Genomic DNA, 25,327 nt, shown 5'->3' with positions numbered 1-25,327 from the left:
CACCCGCAAAAAAAATCTCTTAGTACTTTGTGATAAAATTAAATATGGCACTATTTCATTCATAATACATGATCTGTTGGCCAAAAATTTCTACAACAAAAATTATGTTTGATATCAAAATCAATAAATATCTCTAAAACATTGGATATGGTGATTCTAAGTAAACTGATGTATAATGTGTAATACAAAAATGGCATAAACAGTAGCTATACGAGATGTAATACTATCACACGATTTTTAACATATTATTACCAGCATTATGCCGCAATATATAACAGCATACATAAAAGCAGCATGCACCAAATACTAAATGCTCACTTTTTAAAAAGTCCCAACTATTTTTCAACCTTAGCTAGCTAGCATTTACATGAACCAGAGTCTGCAACCTAGTTCTACCCGCGCTGAAGTTATTGTCTGTTTGACACACATTGATGGACCACTTACGACCAGTAGCTTGTGGATGTTTTGATGTCAGCACTCTGTAACTGAGGCAGCCCTCCACTACATGTACCGACGACAGCGAGATACGGGATATTCAGCTGCGAGAATTGCCGAGATGTCTGAGATCATTGGAACCACAACGAGTTACGAGTTGAGATTTTCACACCACTTTGCGGTCAGGTCTTCAGTTGTGAAGCTTCCTCCATAGCTTGTATCCACCTGTTGAAAGAAATATTAAGAGTCAAAGAAAAATAATTAATAATGTATTAAATAGATTAAAAACTTTCCAGTTATCAGTCAAAGTGTAGAACAGTTTTATGTGTTAAAGGGCAATAACTCTTTTAATCATTAATACTTTTGAAATCACATAAAAAAATAACTACATAACATTTTATTTTCTATATAATGTATATTTTAGAGCAAAAAGATACAAATTATCATAATGTTGCATGAACTCTGATTTGTTATTGGCTAAGGACAATCAACCAATCACAAGAGTCGTACCTTGTGGCCGTGACTTCATCCTCTGAGTGGAAGATGATTGGTGGCTGGTTTTTATGTTTCATGTTGAACAACAGATTAGCTGGTATTCCCTCGAAAACCTGATATCATGTAAAAGACAATAAAAAGGTCACCAGTTATAATATACATGCAATGTAATAAAAGAGCTGACTATTTTTATTCAATTTTTTTTTTTGGTCAATACAGATCTAGACAGGTTGGCATACAACTTGCTTAGAATTATTTTTTTAATCTTATTTCTGAACAAAGTAAGTTTCATCTCAACTAAAAGATAAAGAAAGCTCTTGATTTTAAGAGGTTTAATTACATCTATTCAAAACATCATTTTTCAAATAACATTTCATACTTGAGTCATAAGAAGATGCCCATACCTCTGTGTAGTGACATATTTCATAGCCCAGGACAGACACACTGTCTATAGCATTCACATCCTACAATGAGGAGATTAAGTATTAACCTCAAAGTAATAAATCTTTGAACAGAATTAAGTTATTAACATGGTCAGGGGCACCTTAAAGTCTTTAAAAAAAAATATCATTAGATGATCAGTTAAAAAGTTGCATCAAGGACCATAAGTACAACATTGGCTTTTACAACATATCTCAACCAGGGCTTTTCTTTATCTCACCAATAACTGTTGTAGAATACAATAATCATGAACATGCAAATATTTTTTTAAAAAACTTCAAATGCCTTGAATAATATGCATACAATAATTCCATTTTCTTGTACATATGAATAAGGTAGTACTGTATACATGCCCCGTTCCTTACCTCTGAAGCCTTGAATGTGTAGAGGACCTTGTCCTTCATCACGAACCAGTACTTCTTCCACTTCTTGTCCTTGTGCCACTTGAACAGGTAGCCGCTGATGGTGGCTTCCGGGTCACTGGCATGCTGGGAAATAACACAACATAGAAAGTCACACACAATGTAATAACGTATCCTTGTCATATCAAAACTTTTGCATAAGAGTCAATTTCTTTAACTGCACTTATATACAATATATCTGTCTATATTTGCCTTTGAAACATGGTAAGGAGTGACAGATAACTCTACCTTTCAATAAGTTTCATTTGCCACCAACATGGCGTGAAATGAATAATTAAGACAAACAATGAGTGGAACAAAAAATAAATTTTGGGAAAAAATTGCCCAGTATACAGTAATAGATATGGATTAATCAATGATTAATTAAAAAATTTATTTATCTATAAATCTAAATTTTAATAGTAATTTTTTATTCATTACTGTTATTCAATTTAATAAATCAATATTCAATATCTGACTAATCTAATGTTAAAAAGATTTCTACAGTTCAATAACATTTTGAGACCAAAGAAACAAGTCTTAACCGACCCCTGACTCACAATTTTGAGTCGGCCCTGTCTCTGTTACAATTTTGAGTCGGCCCGGTCTCTGACTTACAATTTTGAGTCGGCCCGGTCTCTGACTTACAATTTTAAGTCGGCCCGGTCCCTGACTTACAATTTTGAGTCGGCCCGGTCTCTTTGTTGTCGGATGGTGTGTGAACCGGGCACTGCGTCGAATTTGTCGAAATCTCTCCTTCAAGTTCCCTAGACTGAGAAATGACCCGTCCTGACCCTGCGTAAACTTGTCATCCAAACAATGATGTTTCTCCTTCTCTTCTAAAGCTGAAGTACAAATAAGTTTCAAAACTCTAATTCTACATCTCCTTAAAGTTCCTTCTTAAAAATCAATTATATGTACTTAAAATTTAAATAAGCTCCATATTTTGTTCTAAAAATCGATTAAAGATCCTTCATTGACAGTTTTACCACCCACTAATGCACCGAACCCCTCTTAATTCCATGTCACGTGACAGATTACGGAGTTCTTTGTGTAGTTTACCTGTCTGGAGTTTCTGGAAACACTCTTCACAGACTCGCACCGATTTATTCCTGAGGTACTCCAAGGGGGCCCTGTTATCTGAACAGTTAGAGCACACCACCTGACAAACCAAAATTAAATTGAATTTCAAATAAATTTTTTTTGAGTTTATTAACGGGTAATATGATAATCAATGTGGCATTGCTTATAAAAATGACTAAAAAATTTGGAGGGAGGATAAATAATCTCCTATTTATTTGAAAAACTGTAGGTCAATATCAATATTTGCATTCTTCCTTACATCAATGCATGGTAATAAAGAAAAAATTTAACTTTTAAATTGAAGTCTTTCAGAAAAATGTTTTTCTTTAAAAAATCCACTAAATATAAATTTAGCATATACAGAAATCTTAAAGAAAAGTTTGTAGTTTTCCTATTATTTTGTAAATATCATCCATTTTCTTTGGTTTGAAAAGAAGTGTCAAAGTTTCATACCCTCCCACACGCTCGACAGTGATGTCGCCTCCACGTGACAGAGAACTCTGACGTACAGATCATACACATGGTGACACGCGTGTCAGGGATCCAGATAGGGGCCTTGGAGCCCAGCTCATAGTTCACGTCGTAGATGTCGTAGAAAGACTGCAAAAATACACAACATTTAATACTTGCATCTCTAACATGTCTGTTAAGTGTGTTATTTTATGAAAATGCATAAAAATCAGACTTTTCAATATCACACTCTTCAATCTTAAACAACAAATGATGAAAATACAGATTATGAAACAACATAGATATTGCAGAAAGAATATCACAGAAGGTAAAAGAGTTATGTCCCTTGAATAACATAACACACAGAAAGAAGAAGAAAAGCATCATAGATTAGATGAAAACACACAATACATGATGGACAAGAAATAATGGAAGGTGGTTTCAACAAAGAAGATTATCTATTAGATCCCATATTACAGTGCTGATTTAATCCCATTAACTAAATCTCAGAAGTTTCAAGTATCTAAAAAGTGTCTCCAACAAAAATTGTGATAATTATTTTCAAATTATACCTTTTAAATTGTAGAATAAATAATTGGGAAAACCTATTTCAAATGGAGAAAAAATGAGTATAAAAGCATCCTTGGTATGCCTGCAGAGCAAATGAAGTTCTATGTTCACTTAGAAATGTTGTTTATTTTTTAAAGAGATCTGCATCCAATATATATTATTATTCATTTGGTAAACATTAATAATCCACTCCCCCCCCCCCCCCCCCCAGTTTTATTCTAATTTCTTTTTTGTATCTTATTTATTTATTTTTCATTTTTTTTTGCTTTTTTGATTTGAAAAATAAAATACAAGTTACAAAGTAATTTGCAAAGTTACCATACCCCAAAATGTGACCATTATGTACTAATGGTAGATGGTAGTACAAGTTTATGTATAGCAATATTTGTCATACATTAAAAAAAATTTAAAATTCTGTGCTTAAACATGAATGATTAGCAACAGAAATCAAACACAGCACACTGATAAGCAATGCACACAGTGTCCTCATTGTGTACCTTCCTTGGATTGTACGCCTGTAAAATAATCCATCCAAACTATTCACACATTCAGATAACATATAGGACACTATAAAAGTTACATAGAACCTAGGCGAACAGGTCTTTGTAACAATGTTTAAAACTACCGTAGTCAAGTGAACTTCTATAACAGACCTAAGCATGTTATCTGCTTGTACAGTCAAAGAATAGGCTTGACTACCCCCCCCCCCTCCCCCAAATCCCCTCACCCCAACTCATCAAAGATATATATTACATGTATCTGCTGCTCCAGCTGCTATCCTTAATTAGTAAAAAAATATTTTCCATAGAGATAACTGGATAACTAGAATCCCTTGGACTATGATTTTTCAGTTTACCTGTCCGCCGGTTTTCCCGTTTTCGAACGTGTTCCTGCGATGCGTCTGGTCGTCTATAGCCCTCTGTAACATGTCCACCCAACTGTTCCTCTCCTCCTCGTTCCTGTACACACACAACAAGGTCTTATTTATTGATGTAAAATACATGGATTTGTCAATTACTATTCTACTGGTGAGGTCATCATCATTAATATCATTATCTTGTCATTCAAGAAATGTGAACCCTGTGACAGCAAACTGAAGAATAAAAAATTAAATGACGTTCATGTCTTTGAAAAGAGGTCTGGCTAGATTCAACACACTTTAGAGACAAAGCATATTGCTTTCAACTGACAAGTCAAACCAAAAACATGACTGTACTTTCCATCAATACATTATTAAATCCATTGAAATATGTATTAAAATTTACAAAATTTGACTACTTGACCAATTAAATGCAGAGCTCCACATAACGTTTCAAGATTTAAGAATTAAAAAATATAAAATTAAATTAAATTCTTGAAGTCCATCTAACAAATCAAGAATGTCAGATTAATAAAGAGCAGAGATGTTTGGTGATGTTGTGTTCTACAGTTATTTCCCTTGCTTTTTGAGTTCACTAACACTCACTTTGCGATCACCATAAATGAGCGCTGTATGCTGATGATGTTGAACTCAGTCTTCAGGTCATCTCTCTTTGGCTTGCTCACCTATAACACAAAGATGGATTGTCACAAAACCAACAATTACTTCATCCTTCATGATTCAGTTACATTGGGTGTACATCATAGGAATTAAGCAATCAAGTAAAATACTGTAAATTCCTCATTTTCAGCAATTAGTTTAATTCAAAATTCTATTGTTTTATATCCAATGTGGAGAACACAAAAGTTTTGGATCTGATTTACACAATTAATAGCTGCAGTAAAAAGAAAATATCCAAGATTTTTAAAAATCTGCGAGGGGTGCTTCTCGTGATTTTATGTTGATAATAATTCCTCATGTCTAATTAGGAATATACAGTATTGATGACCTCCCCGACTTACTTTCATTCCGACCAAGGTAAGGGCGTTGTTAAATCTGTATCCTCCCGTGGCAATGGGGGAAGTGTACAACAGGACATCATTAAACTGAAAAATTCATTCTTATTGGATAACTAATGCCTGTAGCATTAATTTTACTTATGGTTTAATTCATAATTTAGATAACATGCACTAAAAATACTTCATGTGTATTTGACATCTTTGAAAATGGTTGAATTTCTCATAGAATTTTTTTAACTGATAAGTTTTTTGTCATAAGTGCCAAAACCAAGGTTAGATTCACAGTCTAAAAGGGAATGGATATACATGCACATCAATATGACTGGTTGGTTTATTGAAATAGTTTATTTTTTGGTAAATTATTTTGATTTAGCTTACCAAAAAGAACATCCTGGGTTGCATCTCTTTCCTGGACAGTTTCATTAACTCTCCTTCTTTCAGAAAGGTCTACGGAAAGAAAAGAAAATCAATTCAAATCTAGTCCACCATTTTAATTTATAGCAGTGCTCTATATATATTATTTTCCCCGCCAAATTCTAATGCGTTAACTGATCTTCACTATAAATGTATAAAGTCATTGAATGGATATGAAAGTGTGATACAGCTAAGCAGTGTACATGTGCTGCTATGTACCCTCAGAAACCATTATTTCTTTTTAATGATATACCCCGGTACATGTAAACCTACCCTGCCAGGTTTGATGACCTCATAGTTCCCCTCCACTGATTTCTGGATCTCCAACATCTTCTGTACATGATCCTGTAAACATATAATCACATAATACACTGGTTCTTACCAAATAAAAATTAAAGCATTTCCTCTAATTTACAGAGATAATGAAGCCAGAACTTCACATAATAACTTTGTCAATTTTTTTTTTTATTTGAAACTAATGCAGTATTTATTCTAATTGGCCGTGGAAATATAACCTTAAATCATCAACCCCTTTATATAACAGCTACTCATCAATAATACATTAATCTGAGAGTATTTTAGCTACTCAGTGTAAACCAGAGTTATACAGAGTTATAGAAAGTTGTAGTTCTTTATAGTTATACATAGTTATCGAATGTTGTAGTTACTTATAGTTAAACATGGTTATAGAGTGTTGTACAGAGTTACACAGACTTATACAGTATTGTACAGAGTTACACAGACTTATTCAGTGTTATACAGAGGTACACAGACTTATACAGTGTTATACAGAGTTACTCAAAGTAATACATACCCCCTGCCGCATGCTCTCATTTGCATGGTCTGCAACATCTGACACAATCTTCAGTGCAACTGCAGTGACAAAGATGGCAATTATATGAACCAAATTTAAAAAAAGTAAATGATACATGTAACAATTAAGTTTCAAAAATTTCCAGTTTTCTATTCTGCATTCTGGTATACATGTATATGTGGGAAAACTATAAAAATATTTTATACAAAACCTATGTACAATGTACATTAAATTGGGCCAAACGCCTTTATGTAAGTATGTCACAATCTGTCTGTACCACACTTAATGCACCTATATCATCCTATTATAGATAAGTAGCCTCTCTTTGACTCATCAAGGTCACTAGAGCAACCTCAATAGGCACTTCCGATGACAAATGGCTACTGTAGTCCAATACGGCACACCAAAACTGGGTCAAGCCTTGTCATTTAAGTGTGAACTGCTACTTTTGAGTGCATCAGATGCATTCATATATCTCACATGCATATCTACACAAGTACACTGCATCATCTTAATATTACTATGGTTCATCAAAATATTAAATCTACACTTCTAATTGTATAGCCTACAAGTAATACAAGTTAATTGATCTTGCTCAGGTATTGCAATACAACATATGAAAATGTAACTATTTCTATACAGAGCAGCTAAAGGGCTAATCTAATTAAAATTAGACGTTCTGAATCTGCTACTGCTTCTGAGAAGAATGCTAAAGAGCTTAAAGCATTCTAACCGCTGAGGTTTAAAAACCAATAATTATTACATTTACATGAAATTCATAACATGCAAGACTCAAAGACGTTAAGGTAAGGCTTATGGGATTATTTGAAAACCGGAATGATAACAACTCAATTCAACCCCATCCTCATCTCCAACTTGTTCTGTTTTCTAATTTTTCAACCCTATCTTGTACCCTTGCATATAGGAATGGCTTTTTTTTTATATGCATTGACATTGCCCTCACTCTATAAAATGATGTCACACATGTAGGTCATTTCTAGACAATGCACAGATGACAATGAATCTCAAAATGACTAAGTTTTAAGTGGAGCAAGATAAGGATGAGTCAGTTGCATAACTTTCTTTTGGTTGTTGTTATGTAAATGAATTGCACAACTTTTGTTAGTAGCAGTTGAGTGAATGGCCCAACCCTAATGACAAAGATCATCTTCCTCCATCAGCTATCCTAGTAGCTACTTTATCATGTATATGGATTGAACACTCACCTATCGTATCCTGATAATCCGGAGACTCCGGAGTCAAGTGCTTCCGATAATCTATACAAAAAATTGATAACATAAATACAATGTCATTACATTGTGTATTATGTTAAAAATGTCATAACAAAAATTCAAATATCCTTTGTTTAAATTGTTGATTTTTTTTTTTTTTTACATTGAGCGTTATTTTGAACTTTGCATCAACTTATGATAACTGACTGATACTTTTTTCCTAAGTACTTACAAGTTCAATTCAAGATCACATTCGTAAGATAGTAATTCCAGGTAAAACTTAACAAGTTCTCACTATCTTACTGACAGCTTTCATCATGAAAATTACAGGTAGATTGAAATAAATGAATTTCAATGAAGAAAAAAATAATCAAATTGTTGGGCTAAATTTGACAGAAGTCACAAAAGTTGATAAAAATAGTAATATTGTATTTCAATGGTAAATGACTACTTCCTGCTTAAGTGGCACTGTTCCTCAAACATTGAGTACTTTACCTTGAAGCAGTAGTTTGTACTGTGGAATTCTCTGAATGGGTTTCAACATGTAATGTTTCAATCCTAAATTGGCACATCGGGGACTTCTCTGTAACAAAGCAATATTTTAATGTCATAAAAAAGTTGACGAAAATGAACACAAGCAAACTCATTTTTATGTCCGACATGTAAACTTTTGAGGAAATATTTCAATATTTCATTTTTGAAAATAAAAAAAAATTGAATAGCAACTTCTCAAATGTATTTAAAAGTTACTCTAAAGTGCTTTGAACAAAATGTGAGTTAATTGTCAGTGGTGCATGTCAATATAACACATTGTATGCAAACTGATGCATAAATATTAACAGCAACAACTTTCAAAACAATGCAGTGCATCTAAAACATTTGAAAGGAGTGTGTTACGACTAACCTCAAACTGTTTGACTGCGGTGAGAAATGAGGGATATTTCTTACAAGCCTCGTCCATGATATCCGTGGCTTCCGAGAAATCCTTAATATATGAAGTGTACAACTTGAGGAATGGTCCCTTCCTTACGAAAATGTCTGCCACCTGGGGACAATCCTCCCTAGAAAATCATTAAAACTCTTGGGCATAAATATTTGCATGTTTAGTGAAATTAAATTTCAAGCTTGGTTATATTAATGAATATCTATTTTTCTCTTATTATACTCCAATAAACATTCAAATTTAGGGATCTACTCAAAACTCAAGTTTTTAAAAAAAATTATAAGTGTGCAACATACAATGATAAAATTCATAGTATTTCGTCCTCTTTTAGTATATAACAGTTTGTTTTGTTTCATTCTGTTTTGACATGTTTCTACATTACCCACTAGGAATTTGGTTAAGTAGCATCAATACAGAAATATGAGCAGATCGACAGCCCTGTTTGTTAGCAGACTTTAGCTGCACTACCTAATCTTGTACTGCATCAAATTTATGAATAATTAAGACACATGCTGCACATGATGCATATCTTGGCAGATCGAACAAACTCTAGTGCATAACATACAGCATTTATCTCATCTTTAACGTTCGGTCTATAAAAACCACTGAAAAATAGATTCATCCAAATTGATTTATTGATTTAACTAGCACCATGATCATATTGATAGTTATGTTAATTCTTTGTTTTTGAAGAAAACTAAACACACCTAATACTGTACATTACTTTTTGACAGGATAAACTAATGGTATAAACTGGGACAAGTTTTCTGACTTCCACAAATATAGAATCCTTTTCCTGTGAACTGTATGAGACAACTCCTTATTCCCACAGCCTCTCTTTCAAATTACATGCAACACTTTCATATCACAACTACAACTATTAAACTTTTTTTTTTAAATATACAAGAAGACAACTCCCTTCTGCCATCATCATTTGGCCAGATTCCAGGTCTATGGCACCATTTCTTGTTTCTTGTCTCCTTACTTGATGTATTGATGTATCGACTCTTTCTAATGTTCCTCGACATTTGAGCTCAAATTAATTGTTCGCATTGTAAATCAACAATCCCATACAAGAATTAGCCTCCGAAATCTCCCCATATTTTTCATTTTACCATTTAACAATGAAGACTACCAGACCCCACATTCTTAGACCCCCTCCCCAGGGCCCTTCAAGGACTGAAACTTTGGGACAAGACAAAGACGATTGATTTCCTTTCAACACAAAACCTTCTTCACTCAGTTCTTCATCCACAGCATGTACACCTTTCCAGATCATGAGAACTCTCCTGTTGTCCTTGAGGACCCTTAATTAGGAAATAAATTGAAATGATTTGTGAACCACCTCTACCCTCCACCCCTTCTTACCATTTGGCCACCCTGGTCTGTAGATCTTTCAGTAGCTCCTCATTCAGGTTCTGTAGCTGGGGAAGATAGTTCAGGATCTTGTTCAGGACTTCATTAGGAATCACAGGCTTACCACTGGCTTCTGTGGCCTGCGAAACGAACACTCGGAAATCCTACAATACACAAATATATTTACTTATCCTTTAATGTTGAGAGATCATGATTTTTTGCTTTAACTTTAACCATTTCTTATATATTCTTTCATACAGATTTATAATGGTTGAGAAGTCTAAGCTTAAAAAGTATAAAGTGCTTATAGTAGTTACCGGTACATGGAAATACAAGGTTACTGTTGTTAGTATTGAAAAGGGAAAAATAGGGAAAATAGGCAAACAATGCTATCTCTTCAAGGAAAATATAAAGATTAAAGCATAGTTTACACAACTTTTCAAATAAATCATGCATAAAAATCAATAACTCACAAACCTTTGTTTTGTTTTAGAAAAAAAATTCAAAAAGACACCCCCCCCCCAATAAAATTGATAATTATCCTTAAAAAAAAAACCACCCCCACCCCCCAAATAAAACTTCAATTATCCTAAATAAAAAAAACTTTGATCCTCCTCCAACAAAACATAACTGTGTAGTGAAGTGTATATTTAACAAATCAGAAAAAACACTTCCTGTTTGAAGGGGTTCAAGCCTCAGGGTCACTGATGTTTCTGACAGACTCTGTCAGTCAGATACCCAATGTTTACGTCTCCTCTGTGTTGAGAGTTATCACAATTTGTAAGACAGAGCCCACGATATTGTAAACCTACCAGGTTCAAGAGCTTCAAAACGTCAACAAAAACTTCCTCCGAGGAACAGATCTCTTTAGCGATGTAGAACACTTTCTTGGCCCGTTTCCTGGCAATCTGAAACCAATCAAATTATGGATGAACAAGACAGAAATCAATTCTTAAATTCTTAAGTGAATTAAATCCATTTTCTCTTTACACAAGAAACATAAATTCCTAAATATTTCAACTGATTTAAATTTGATTACCTCAATATCTGGATTCATTCCTGTAACTTAGTTTACAAACAACGAAATATTTCATTTTTCTATATAATAGTTCCTCTTTTTCAAAAATAACTTTGTAACGTAATCGTGTACGTAAATAAAGCTGATCGATAAAAATGAAGTGAAATCAGGATGAAAATAAAAAAGATCAAAAAGCATGTTTACAAGTACAGCTTAGTACTTTTAGAGCAGGAAAAAAAATAAGTTGTGCAATAAAACTTCCCACATAACTAAGTTACAAAGGATTCCATGAAGTTTATTCAACACAACTGGGTTAACATCTATTTAAGAGAGAAAAATTTCAAAATGTTTTAATGTATGCATTTTGTTTTCTAATCAATATTCATGTTAGTATAAAAGATTTCATTTACTTAACAAACAGAATTTACATGCAGTATCTCTGCATTGTGCAAAATTTGGAGATGAATTGGTTCAGTATTAGCTTCCCAAGGCATTAAATAAGAATTCAAAATGCAATTGTATTTCATTTCATTCATGAAGCATGGCAAGCATTTGTAATAGTTACTTTGTCAAGTAAAATATAACTTGTCCTACAAACAGTGTGATCTTTATGCAAAACTAAAACAAAACAAAACATATTGACACACAAAGTTTAAACTTAATATTAAGTTTTAAGTTGTTTAAATTTTTTGATAACTTTACTTTTAATTTATATATGTAAAGCGGGCATATATTTTAATACCTTGTCTTCACTACTTTCAGTTTCTGAATCCTCTGAGCTTGATTCATCATTTCCATGTCCAAATGAGCCACTTTCTGATTGGCTGCTGAAGACGCTAACCACACTCACTGGGCGGTCCTTATCTGACAGACAGCTATCATTCAAAACAGACTGACTAATCAGAGAGGTTGAAGTAGAAAGACTTGTGTTGTAGGTCCTAGGTGGAAGATCAGGTGGAGAAGGTGATTTCTCTCTGTGGAGAGTGGAGTCAGCAGATGGTGGATTAATCAAGTCCTCTGGGATGTAGTGATACTCATGAGCTTCCACACTACTGGTGTCATCATCACTTATTGTGGGGGCTGAAAGAGAGCCACCAAACATACTGTTATTGTGTGGATGACAGATATCCTCTGTGGAATCTTTTTTGTCAGTTTTTGTGGATTTAGGAGTGGAGTCTATGGAGGGGGGTGGGGGTGGAGGTGCTTTTCGCGAGGGACGGAGTTGTCGATTCGTGTTTTGCAAGCTTGTCTGGCTGTGCAGGTTTTCAACACTTTGTGATGACTGTGGACTTTTTGGACTTGAAGAAGCCTCCAGTTCCCTTCTATGGTCTGCCAAAGCAATTTCCCTCAGCAAAGCATGCTGGTTAGCTGGCACACAGAAATCCACAGTCAAACTTCTACCTTTCCCTCCACTTTTGGCTTGCGTTCTTCTAGGGGGCACAACAGGACCATTCTTGTCTTTGTCATCCTCACTGGCGTCAATGTCTATCTCTTTGCTACACAGATCCAGCCCATGTGAACGGATTCCAGACACATCCGACTGACTCCTGCTTACAACATTCTTGTTGAGCTTTTGTCTTTTAGGTTTTGGTGGTTTCTTACTACTAGGTGGGGGCATTTCATTTACAGATGATGTGGAACCCCTGAAATCCCCTTCCACTGGGTTCCCATCCAAACATATGGAAAACGTTTTCTTGGACTCGCGCTTTGGTCTGGGGGGTCTGATGGGTAAGTTTTGATTTTTCTCTTCCATATCTTCCTGCACAGGGTTTTCAAGACTACTCATCCTCTTTGTGACAATTTTTTCAATCTCATCCAAAAGGGATGAAGTCTCTGGAAGATCCTCCCCTAATATATCCACAGGGTTCTTTGAATCACTCTGCACAACATTTCCTGCTGAATTATCTTCTTCCACAGCAGAAAGCACAGGTTCGTCACTTTGCTTCACACTGTCTTGAGTAATAATCTCAGGTTGATCTAAGGGTTCATTAAATTTGGTTTTATCACAGACAATACTAGTTTGGTCCACAAGACTTTCCTTAGATGGTTTGGCTTCAGATGTCCTAAAAGTCATGTCAAGGGGATTATTCACATGACATTTTTGTTCCAAGTCGTTCACTTTTTCTTCTTTGTTACATTCACAGGATATTCCCTTTTCACTTTGACTATTTTCCACATTTTCTAAAACTTTCTCCACATTGTCTTTCACTTCAACTACAATCTCTGTCACTTCATCCACACTTTCAGACACCTTACCAACATCATTGCTCAGTTTGTCAGCATCTGTTTCTTTCTTTGGTGTGGGATCAACTGACTTACTTTCATCACTTTTAATATCATCTTCAAATTTTTCCCCTACCTTCCTTGGACTTGGGGTCATACTTTTCCTGGGTTTGGGCTGGGGTCTTGGTCTTGGAGATGGAGTTTTACCCCCGATACTGGGACTCAATGTCTGTACCTCAGCAACATTAGAGTTTCCATTCACATCTTGTGATGCAGAGTCTATCTCCACTTTCAAACAATGCCCACTATCATCTCCAGAAGGTAATGCCGAAGTTTCTGCCACCCTTACTTCAACGTTCTTTGACACACACTCAGAAGTGGATGAAGGAACAAGTTTTGGTTGAGAATCAACAGAAGCAGAGAGATTCTTCTGGCTTCCCACTCTTTTTGGACTGACTTTTGGAGGAACTTTGGGTGGAATTTTGGCAGGTTTCTTAGTAGAGTTGGTAATGGTGTTTTCTCCATTGAAATGGGAAGCAGTTTCAGACAAAGATTTCTTATCCACACAAGCTGCTTGTTTATCAGCCTGGTTGTCAGACACAGTTGTCTTGCTCCCTGAATCCTCTGATGCAACATAAAAGCAGCTCTTTCCAGAATGGGTTTCTACTGAATTACATTCATTATCATAGAAAGTACTTTTTGACACAGGATCCTTTGATTTTCTGACCACATTTGGAGAATTTGAGTTTGAAGAAAGCGGGCTGCAGTTCTGGTTGACCTTAGAATTGGAAGAAGTTCTCGGGAGTCTTGGTTTGGGGGCTTTTGAAAAACTTTGGCTTTTGGGGAATTTGGTCAAGTCCTCATTTGATGATGCTGCATTCTGATTTTGGTCACATGTGTAACTTGGTAAATGTGATTGGTCCACATTCTGTGAAGATGAATTTGTTTGGTCAAATGTTCCATTAATGGTTATCTGATTGCAGTTTGATGTGCTAAAATCTGGTTGTGCATGATTTGTGCTTGACATATGTGCTGATGTGCTGAGTGGTGTGCTTCTGGCATTAGATGTGCTCTTTGTTTTTCTCAATCCACTATTTGGAGGTGTTATTGGTAGAGGAGGAGGGGAGTTTCGTGCCGTACCATCTAAAAAAAATATATATATTCCATCATCAAATACTTTTTATACATCTATACTTTTTTATATTCTGATTCATCCCGCTGTGAAATCCATTCATTTAAAATTTGTTGGACTGAATCTTCCCACAGTTGAGGATGATGTTTTTTCTACAGCTCTACAAATTCACTCCAATGAATAGTAAAAAAAAAGACTGTGCATTAATTGTTTCAGAATTCATTTAGGATGTAAATTCATTGAAGATGGGAAATTATGAAATCTTCCAAGAAAACTGAGTCATCAAGTATTCTAAAAATAATTCACAGCATATCAAACTTCATAACTCATAACTTTCAATAAAATTCAAGTGCAGCTCAAATCTGCTTCATAAATATAACCCCCTCCCCCCTCCCCCCAAAAAAAAATAATAATCTAACAAATGTTATATTTTGTTCAGAATGCTTTTGATAATGGTAAATAAGATACAAATCATATATATTCATAAATACAGTTTCTTGAGAACTTTCGTTCCATGCAAGATTGCAATTCCCATTTCCTACAGACAGGTTTTGTATTCTCTGCATTGAATCACCTTGATTGGTTGGGGCACTGGGTGACCGCGAAAGGTTAGCCGGTTTGGGGCTGATGGATGGCTTCCTCGGCACAGGTGGCTTGCATCTTGGGAGTCTGAAGAAAAAAAAGCCACACTCACTTATTTGTTTTCAATACAAATGAAAGATTCAGACAGATGGATTTGCTCTTGGTCTTGGCTTTCTTCTGTTTTTTTTTTTTTGCTTTTTCTCTCTCTCTCTTGTGAGATATATTTTATTTCCTTTGAAATGTTCCAAGGTAAACATTTATGCTTTGAGAGTCTGAATTCCTCTTTTTCTTAGCCAAAAAGATATCAGTATGAGCCTTAACTCAACAAATGTTAGAACAGTTAATTAATTTCTCTGGGTGTTTATATCACAACCTCAGAGAACACACCTGCCATTCTCTTGCATAAACTGTCAATAACAAAACACTTAGAGACATCTACACCTACACATCAAGTTCTCAACATCTACATCCATACATCAAGTTTAAACTACCACACCCTTCATCTTCAAACAGATATTGGGCACAACATTTGTCATGTAAGGGAGGCTATTTCATTCTCTCACTAAATGTACACTGTACAGTTGATTAACAAGTATAGAGTTACTGTAATGATTTTACGAAATAAAGTATCTTTTTCGTGATGATTTTTTTTCATTTCCCCAATTGAAATATATATTCAATTTTTAGTCTACACTGAATAAGGTTCCACATCTTATATGTAAACAAGACACCATTAAGATGGTGACCATCTCAAAGGGCCCCACTTAAATAGTGGACAATAGACAGAAATGAATTTCAGAGAACTTTGCTTTAACCATGACTTCTAATTCAATTTCATATTACTCCTTACATACGAGGGTTGTCCCAAAATAATGTAGACAGGACACATAATTTATAATCTGTTCACAGTAATTTCATTAGACTTCTGTGTTTTCTTCAATGACCCTTTGGCAAACAATGCTGAAAAGTTCAAATCTGTACTTTATTTATTTCTCGAGAAAATGAATAATTAGTAACAACAAGTTTTGTCAGGCGGCGCAATATGCGACGTCGAAAATTTTCAGTTTTACGTTGTTGCTAAACCCTCCATATCGCTTACAATAAGATTTAAGTTTTATTTCCGAAAATGTCTTAGAAAAAATATTATCTTTGAACATGTACCCTGCTTGAAAATTCTATATATATTTCTAGTTTTGTATTTTTTAAACATTTTCTAAGTGCAAACGATGTGTCGGCTCCAAACTTGCCCCGTATTACTATTTGTCTAACGTCCGTCTTACCAAAATGTGTCGTTCAACATTTTGACGTCCATTGATATCGTTCGGGGTTTCTTTTTCTCCACTTATTGTCATCATACTTGTTCAAATAGTTTCAATGTTGTTTAACTACTTATTCACAAAATGCATTTCTCATCGATTTTGTTAAGTTCACTTATTTCCAAAGCCGCTTAGGATTTATTTCATGGTCTTTACAAAATTGTTCCAGTTACTGCTGCGCCGCCTTAAACGCTGACAACGTCATTTTATTACCAGTTAACTTTTCAACTTGTCACAAAACGCGCTATAAAATATTTAAAAGTTTTGTTATAGCCAAAACATTTTCTGAGTAAAAAATAGAATTATTATCAAATATCATTGTATGTTTTATTTGATTTTTTTTCATTCGAAAAGTACTTTTCCTCCCAAATTTCAATTCATTATGTTGATTTTAACTTTTTGTTTTTGACATTGCGCCGCATGTCGAATTTCTGATCTAACGTGCTTTCATTTCACTAATTTAATCTCAAACAATGTTCGATTTTAAAACATTATTTGAATGCAAATTTCTTGAACCCTTTGTGGCACAAATTTCATCTTCCTTTGTCTTCGATTAACTGAATAACGCCACTTGTCTACGCTATTTTGGGACAACCCTCGTACAGGCATTTTTGTTTAATCTGAAGATTAACCAAATGGGAAATAATCTATGGTCTAAAACTCATTCTAAAAAGATCTTCTATGACCTTCACATTGACTTGTTCAAGGTCAGTGCATGTCATTAACCAAAAAGCCAAATACGGCTAAGTGGAAAGCATATATGATCTGAAAAATGGATTTTTGCATGATCAGATATAACCTTGACCTACAAACTTCATTCAAGGTCACTACACACCCTTTGACCATAGAAACTCTGTGAGTGAAGTACGAACTAGATTGGACTAACGGGATAGAAGATGTGCTCTGAACAAGGATTTATTTATAATTCTGCTATGACCTTAACCTTGGACCTAGAAACATGGTTCAAGATCATTGCACACCCTTAACCCAAGTATGAGCCAGATTGGGCTTAGGTGAGAGAAGATATGCTCAGGACAAGCAATCTTGAACGGACAGACAGATGGACAGACAGACAGATCACAATAGGGTGCCCACAGAGAGGGACCCTAATCTTTGAAATCATATAATGCATTTTGAATATTTTGAACAAATCTAAATGGACATGATTATATCCAGAGTGATATCTGTTGATATCAAATCAATATATCTGCTGATTGTAGATATTTTTTCCCTCCTTAATTTAAATTAACTTCATATATTTTGTTATCATAATAGATTAACACTTTCAGTGTTTTAAAAGAAGTCTCAAAATTTTTTGTAAAATGTGAATGTAAAAATGTCTTTTGATGTTAAAAAAAACTGTATGCATATATCAACAACTGATATATGGATTATGGCCCCTTACCTCAGTTCCTACTCATTTCTATAGAGCTCTAAAAATTCTAAATGTTCCAAAGGGATTTATATATTCTTAAAAAGAGAAATGCAATCTCAAATGCTGATTCAAATGCATGATAATGAAGAAATGACTCAGTTCCCAGCAAAAACAAACTCAAGTCCCCCGATACATCAAACTCACAGAGACGTGCACCGCTAATCTAAGACTGGGGGAACTGAAAACCTTTCACTCCTGATAACCAGAATGTGTTTGCACCAGGTGCTAAGGTGATGCTTGTCTATCAAAACCAAGGCCCAGCATGATTAAATATACATCTCAAAACATGAGCATTTGAGACCTGTACAAATTATTTTTCTTCCCCACTGAGATTTTCAGATAAGATATTTGTGATCAACATGATCAAGGTCAAAGCATCAAATTTTTGTGCTGCGCTCTCTCTCTCTCTCTCTCTCTCTCTCTCTCTCTCTCTCTCTCTCTCTCTCTCTGACAAAGTTGTTATAAATTTGTATGCTCATGTTTGGTGTGTTTTTAAAACAATGCTTTGTTTTGTACAATGTAAATAGATATACTGGTATATAGAAAATAAAGAATATATTTCAGTTCTTGGAATTTTTAACAACCTTAACCTGCATCTTTTTAAAATCTTGACAATATTTCATTTCTGAATTTGCAGAGAGAGAAAATGTTCTTCTTATCTTATATCAACAGATTCCTATAAACATGCAGTGCTTTAAAAAATCAACTCTCTGATAGCTTTGATAATAAAAACAAGTATTTTATCTTTGTGAAAATATTTCTGTAGTCCTAATGTCATCTTCCTTTGCAAATTGCAATATAAACTTTTTTTTAACCAAAACATCTTTTTCATTGTTAAGCACCATTAACGTACAACAAATAAACTGAGTGCATCGTTAATTGACTACACATGTTATAAGGAATCTACAAAACATTGTCCAATAAATGAGAAAACCCCACCAGGCATATCTAAAGACAAAAACAACCCTCTTTTCTGAATATTACTTGTATAACAAAGATCAAAGTCCTATGCTGTTACCATAGGATTCTGAACAAGAAATGCATGAAGATGATGAAGTCAAAATTAGCTTTTTTAATTAAAAAATATCCCTTTCTTTTTTGTGCCGATTATATTTAGTATCAAAGTAAATAACATTTGTCATAAAATAGAATGGGTGTAATTTGAAAATTAAGACACAATTAATATTAATAAATGGCCAACTTCAAAGTATTATTAAATGTAACATGCGTAAGAATGCACTCATTCATAAGATATAAATAAAGATATTATGTTCATCAATAATTAATGTCTGGGAATTAAATGTATAATTCATAATAAGCATAGCATTAAGCAGCTTCTCATATCCTGAAAATAAACTTAGGTTGAATAATATTTTATCGTCACAAACCCATACTCCAAGAACTTAAATTGGAATATGACTTGCACAAAAAAAAAAACCACAGTCTTGTGACAATAGTTTAAAGATTCTTCAGTGCTATCTAAGATTTATACCTTTATGTTAAGCTTGTAAAACATGTGTCCTTATTTTTAGATACAACATAGGTATTTCAGGGGTTTTCCAAATAATAAATGAGTAATCTAATTATGCAACCCCTCCCTTTGAACAAGCCAAACATATTAGCCCAGCAATAATGGAAGTACAGTAGTTATAATTACAACATATAACATAATTAGTACTTACTGATTAGCATTGGCATCAGTCTGTGTCATTGGTCCAGGTTCTAAAAGGAATCAAATGAGAAAATGTCATAAATATCTATAGTATCTACTTCAAGCATTTAGTATAATCAAAGAGCCAAGGAATTCAAGTGCTGCATTCAAAAGATTTTTAAAATAGATGCATGGGATATACATGTTAAAATATGTACATGTATGTAATACCAAAAATCAAGAGAGAAAATTAGTCCCTTTACTTCTTAGTACACAATCACGGGATGGTAATGTCCCAAGCAAATGGCGCATTAATTAATTAACATCCTGTAATGTAGTCATTCTTTACTGCTTATATTAAAGACTATACCAGCGCTTAATATACTGGTAGGTTTAATCTGTACCCAAACATATGAATAGCATTTTTACTGCATCAGAATTCAATCTAGAATTGAGAAAAACATGATTATTGTTTACTTTTGATCAGGTCTTTCAGTAAGACCCTTGCCAAAAAGATCTAAGTATTTGAAATTTTCTTTTTCATTTTTTGTTCATAGCAATCACAATAATTAGCAAGATTTATCTCGTTCTGTCCAGGTGTTGAAGCTGAACTTCAGAGTCTTTATGAAAGCCTGCTGATATAATGGGCCATGTTTTTCTCTGCTTCAGACTTTGAAAAAAAAAATGAGTTTTTAATGTTGTCATAAAAAAACTAAAGAATGTTATCTGCCTGAAGCAAATAGAGACTTTTTTAACCTCATGAAATCTATAAATAAACCCGATAGGGAATAAAGAGATTAACGCAAAAATTTGCAAGTCTGGCATAGTCTACAAAGGATTCTTGTAAACATGCACATCTTACTAAATAGGAAGAATCAAATGATGTATAATTCTCAATATCAAAAATATTCCCAAGGGATTAAGGTAATTACATTTACAATTTTACATCTACTTCTTACAAATGACTTACTTAAAGGTAACTATTCACATTATAAATCTCATTATAGAATGAAGAATAGCATAAACATGTATAAGAGTTTATCGCTCAATCAACAAGTTAGAAAAATAAAACTTATTTGCAAGGACTTTCAAAAATCAAAATGCCTCCGATGTTTCAAGGGAGGAAAACCACTGTTATTCACATATTGAGTTTTGTATGGATTGACCATTTCTAATCAAAGTTGACGGTGATATATGTCAATAGACATCATCAATTTCATTTACTGTTCGTATTTGCAAAAATACACTATTATGCATGGACCTTCATCTTCTTAAATGTACAAGTATATATATAACAGACGGCATTCTATAAGAAATTATCATGACAACGTCAGATCTAGGAAGCATAATTTGAAGGCTCTACCAAAACTCCACCCTAAAAAGTACAAAACTTAATGTCACAAACTCCCATAATTTTAAAATATGTACGAATTAAAATATGTACCAGGTACAAGATATTTTGAAAAAAAATTCTGATCCCTATTTCTTAAACTCAAGAATACCAGGATCTGTACATGTTACGGTCTGTTGAACTTCAAAAATTCATCATTGTAGACCAAATTACTGCACATAAAGCAAGCAATGCATGCATCAAGGTCTTCCTTTCATTACCGTTTGTGCCCAATAAAATACATATAACCAGGTTATTATCATTAAACCCAAACAACTAACTCCGCTTTCATCAATTTCAAATTTCTTCTCAAGCACTGTCATCTGATATATTTACAAGACAAATTTATTAGTTACAGAAGAGAGATTTAGCATTAATATAGCAAGAAACTGTCATAGGCTTTGGGTAGATGCATTCAAAATTATTAAGACAAGTAAGACTGAGTACCATACATTGAATTTCTTCATTAGCAGTACGGTACATGCATACCTGCCGGTGATTTTTAAAAAGAAATTAAACAACTTCTAAGTAATAAATTTACCTGTCTGAGAGCAGACCTTGTTAACCAAAGACAAGGAGTCCTTCATTCCGACAGAATTCTTGTAATGAGATCACATGTGTATAGCAAAAGTAAAAGTTGCGACTCTCAGCCAACTCAATAGAAAATGTCTTTTTCATTCACAAGCACTTGAGATTGCAAGCATACCCTGTGACGACCATCAAAGCCAATGTTTTAGCGATCCCTAACCAGCAACGCACAGCAATACGAAAAAGAAGTCAAGTGCCTGTGTGTGTGTATATTAAGGAACGCTTTCCTATCAGCAGTCGCAGTCCTCAGTGCGTTTTGAAAGAAACATTCGGGAGATATGAAAAAAAAAATACCACCACCAAACTTTGTGTTTTTGACAATGAAGCTGAGCATGAATCACAGAGCAATTCAATCTCTGAACACAAAAGCTCTCCCCTCTTTATACATTTCCTGTCTATTCATAAATAAGCACCAGTCTGCAGTATAAACTACTTGTGTGAATGACACAGTCAGTTTGCCCTGATTTTGCTTCTCTCTGTATATGGGTCTAAAGGCTGTCAGTGACCAGTCAGTCAAAAGTGCCAGATTCTTGAACGAATTGGGTCTTGGACTTTTGACTACTGGGTTATATTCTCTCTCTCTCTCTCTCTCTCTCTCTCTCTCTCTCTCTCTCTCTCTCTCTCTCTCTCACATATTACAACTAAAGAATTCTCTTTTTCTTATTTTGTAACCTAGCAGTATCATATAAGTATATACTTTTAAATACTGTCTGAAGTCTAGATAATTTTTAAAATTACTTCAAAATTTTGTAAAATTAATAGTTTACACTTTCATTCAATGACATGCTCATTAAAAGATTAAATTAGGAATAGATGAATGAAGCAAACCCCCATAACTAGTTCCACATTTAATATACAGTACTGGTTTGTCAGCTGTGTTTGAAGTTTCATGTATAATTGAATGATATCACAGCAATTTCACACATTCCCTCTTACACAGAGAACCTCAAAAGCCATTGATTGCTGTAGGCTTGATAAACACATTCCTGCCAGCAGGTTTCAATATAATTAGAAAATATTACAGAACATGCCATGTCTTCAAAAGAGGTAAATTGTAAACTAGATGAAAAACAATGGCTTTTTCCATGCGTGGTTCATCAATATTGATCTTGTGAGTCATCAGATCTCTTAAAGATGGTAAATTAATTGCCAGTCAATTTACTGCTCTCCTGTTTGTCATGCCATCTTTGCAGAATTACACTGTAACTAACATATAGGAGGTGAATCTTGAAATCCTTCTACACTTGCAAACAAACAACTTCGCTGCATCTTGAATTTGCCTAGACACAGTTGTGTTTTAAGAGAGATATAATTTGAGACATTGGAATTCGCTTGGTCTTAAATTCACCTGCTGACAACAAGGGCAAATGGAGCGATAATAAAAAGAGGGCCAATATTTCCCTGCATATTATGATAATTTCAAAGTCTATGGCTAAAAATCATAATTAAGATTCTAAGGTAGCCTAGGTCTGATGTTTAAAATTTGTGAAGCATCCTGCCTCCTTGAAGCAAGAAAGAGTTACTGCTTTCAAGATGATTTTTTTTAAAGAGCCTGATCATTAAAAAATAATCAAACAGCATCCCTATGATATCTACTCAGCAATGCATCAATATTCACAAGTAATATCTCAATATATTGCTCTTCTCATAGTCTGCAGCAGTGTTTACTTAATTCAGAATATGGATACGGTAGTTAATTAAGACTCTAGAATATATAAAGCATACCGTACATAGATTATTGCAGGGCAGCTGACCTTGGATAAACTACTTAAATGACTTCCTTGTTGTTTAGACATCTGACTATCCAAGGCAACAATCGTTGATTGTATTTTTGATACAGCTAGTTCAAACAATTGTTCACTTAATAGTAGTGTAAACAGTATTCAATGTATCCTTCACCTGCTGCTCGCATTAAACAAATAAAAGTACCCCAATAAACCAATTGAAGCCAAGATATTCTGTCAGTGCCAAAATATAGATTCTTGTGGTCATTCTGACATCAAAATTGCATAACATTGTCTCTTTATAAGCTAGCTTTTTTAGCTGTTTTGCATTGATCACTCCATAGTTCGGTTTTAATTCCAACAGCAGCATTAGGCTAAAAAATTAAAGGGCTTGACAAATTTAAAATCATACTGTTAAAAATTGTACTTTTTCCTTAGATATATTAGCAATATACATATGGGTTTGCATGTATTGGAATCTAAGTCTCAGCTATATAGGGCATTAGCAAGTCTGACCATCTGGCTTTCATGTACTTGATAATCACTTATTTCACGTGTAATGTGAAGAAAGTTACATGTATGTATAACATGTGAATTAATAGTTATAACAAATATATTTACAATACAAGAGTTATAAAATAAGAAGGTCAAAGAATCATGGGTTCTGAAAATTGTGTGTAAACTGTAGCAGCCCATGCTGATGCAATAAATTACGCCTAAAAAAAAAAAGTTGTGTGTTTAAGGTAACCCAACCTAACCTACTAAAATGCCCCGATCCTTCCATTTTTAAATGTCTATTTTTATCCAATTGTGATTTTTATATTATTTCTATTAAAAACTCTAAATTTAATTTGACACCAACAAACATTCTTAGGATTCATGCATGCAGAAAAAAATATGATAAAATAAAAAAGATTTCCTACCTAACCTAATTTTTTCATAAAGTTACCCTAAACACACAATTTTTTTTAATAGGCCTTACAAGTAATCTACAATATTAGTACTCACAATCAAGTTGATAATATCAGAGACATAAAGAACAGAGATTGGCAACTCCGTCGATTAGCTTTTTTTGTTGTCAGGATACATAAAACATATTTCATATTGTATGCATCAAGCACAAGTATATTATAAACAAACAAATGTTCGTGTATTTTGCTTCTGATGGGGGTTTGAAACTAACAAATCTGACTGTTTAATTCATGAATGAACTGAAGAACACCCAAACTCTCTCCTTGAAGAATAACCACTGCTACAGATCTCACAAAACTGATCTTTGAGAAAAGCTAAAGAACTTATATTACAAGTCTCTTGAAAAATATGTGCAGATAATATTTCAACAGAGGAAATCCGGAGTGTTTATAATCAACAAGCACATGGATAGAATATTCGATAAGTCTTTATCTCGGGTCGATGACATAGAACTAGGTAAATGTTTCATTATTTACCCCCTAAATTGGTGTAAAAAATCTGTCCATAGGTAAATTTCATTATAAATGTAGCTTCGGGGCATACTTTCTTTTTCAAACCTTGGAGCGCTCTTTCACAGATGTTTTAAATATTTCTTACCTGTATCCATGATAATTCAGGGACCATACCGTAATCCTACACTTTTTAATCCATAATTACAATCTAGACTGTATAATTACATCCGAGTGGCCTACCGCGGCGCTCCAATTATAATCCTTTAATATAGGAAGATCTCACTTACTCATTACAAGAGCTTGAAGAAGGTTTGACAACGTACTGATTTGTT

General features: G+C 34.0%; 1 protein-coding gene across 5 annotated transcripts; it reads right to left on the bottom strand.

Annotated features, from left to right (window-relative positions):
• Window positions 1-332: 332 nt before the first annotated feature.
• On the bottom strand, window positions 333-25,327 carry LOC128159284 (FYVE, RhoGEF and PH domain-containing protein 6-like). Of its 5 annotated transcripts, none has more exons than XM_052822345.1 (22): window positions 25,141-25,327; window positions 19,901-19,940; window positions 15,460-15,554; window positions 12,273-14,896; window positions 11,325-11,420; window positions 10,525-10,676; window positions 9,118-9,274; window positions 8,709-8,796; window positions 8,208-8,258; window positions 6,982-7,040; window positions 6,441-6,512; window positions 6,132-6,200; window positions 5,757-5,840; window positions 5,341-5,420; window positions 4,732-4,834; window positions 3,309-3,455; window positions 2,835-2,934; window positions 2,451-2,617; window positions 1,737-1,859; window positions 1,335-1,394; window positions 946-1,043; window positions 333-660 (listed from the first exon to the last, which is right to left on the bottom strand). In XM_052822345.1, exons 1-22 carry the CDS (start codon window positions 25,148-25,150, stop codon window positions 618-620), a joined length of 4,518 nt encoding a protein of 1,505 aa, XP_052678305.1. In that variant the 5' UTR covers window positions 25,151-25,327; the 3' UTR covers window positions 333-617. The 5 variants fall into 5 exon arrangements, with proteins under 5 accessions (XP_052678305.1, XP_052678306.1, XP_052678307.1 ...); XM_052822346.1 differs by having other exon boundaries at window positions 25,283-25,306; XM_052822347.1 differs by having other exon boundaries at window positions 25,221-25,288.

The sequence above is a fragment of the Crassostrea angulata genome, chromosome 8 (genome assembly GCF_025612915.1).
Source record: "Crassostrea angulata isolate pt1a10 chromosome 8, ASM2561291v2, whole genome shotgun sequence".
Classification (NCBI taxonomy): domain Eukaryota; kingdom Metazoa; phylum Mollusca; class Bivalvia; order Ostreida; family Ostreidae; genus Magallana; species Magallana angulata.
This window is presented reverse-complemented; position numbering and strand designations above follow the sequence as displayed.

What these genes read in the sequence shown, in the direction of transcription:
- LOC128159284 (XM_052822344.1), bottom strand. Translation starts at nt 21,846, where the DNA reads ATGAAGGACTCCTTGTCTTTGGTTAACAAGGTCTGCTCTCAGACAG. An exon ending in AACCCAGGATGTTCTTTTTG is followed by an intron (nt 5,841 to 6,131) that starts GTAAGCTAAATC and finishes TGAATTTTTCAG; the next exon opens with TTTAATGATGTCCTGTTGTA. An exon ending in ACTGTCGAGCGTGTGGGAGG is followed by an intron (nt 2,935 to 3,308) that starts GTATGAAACTTT and finishes TTGGTTTGTCAG; the next exon opens with GTGGTGTGCTCTAACTGTTC.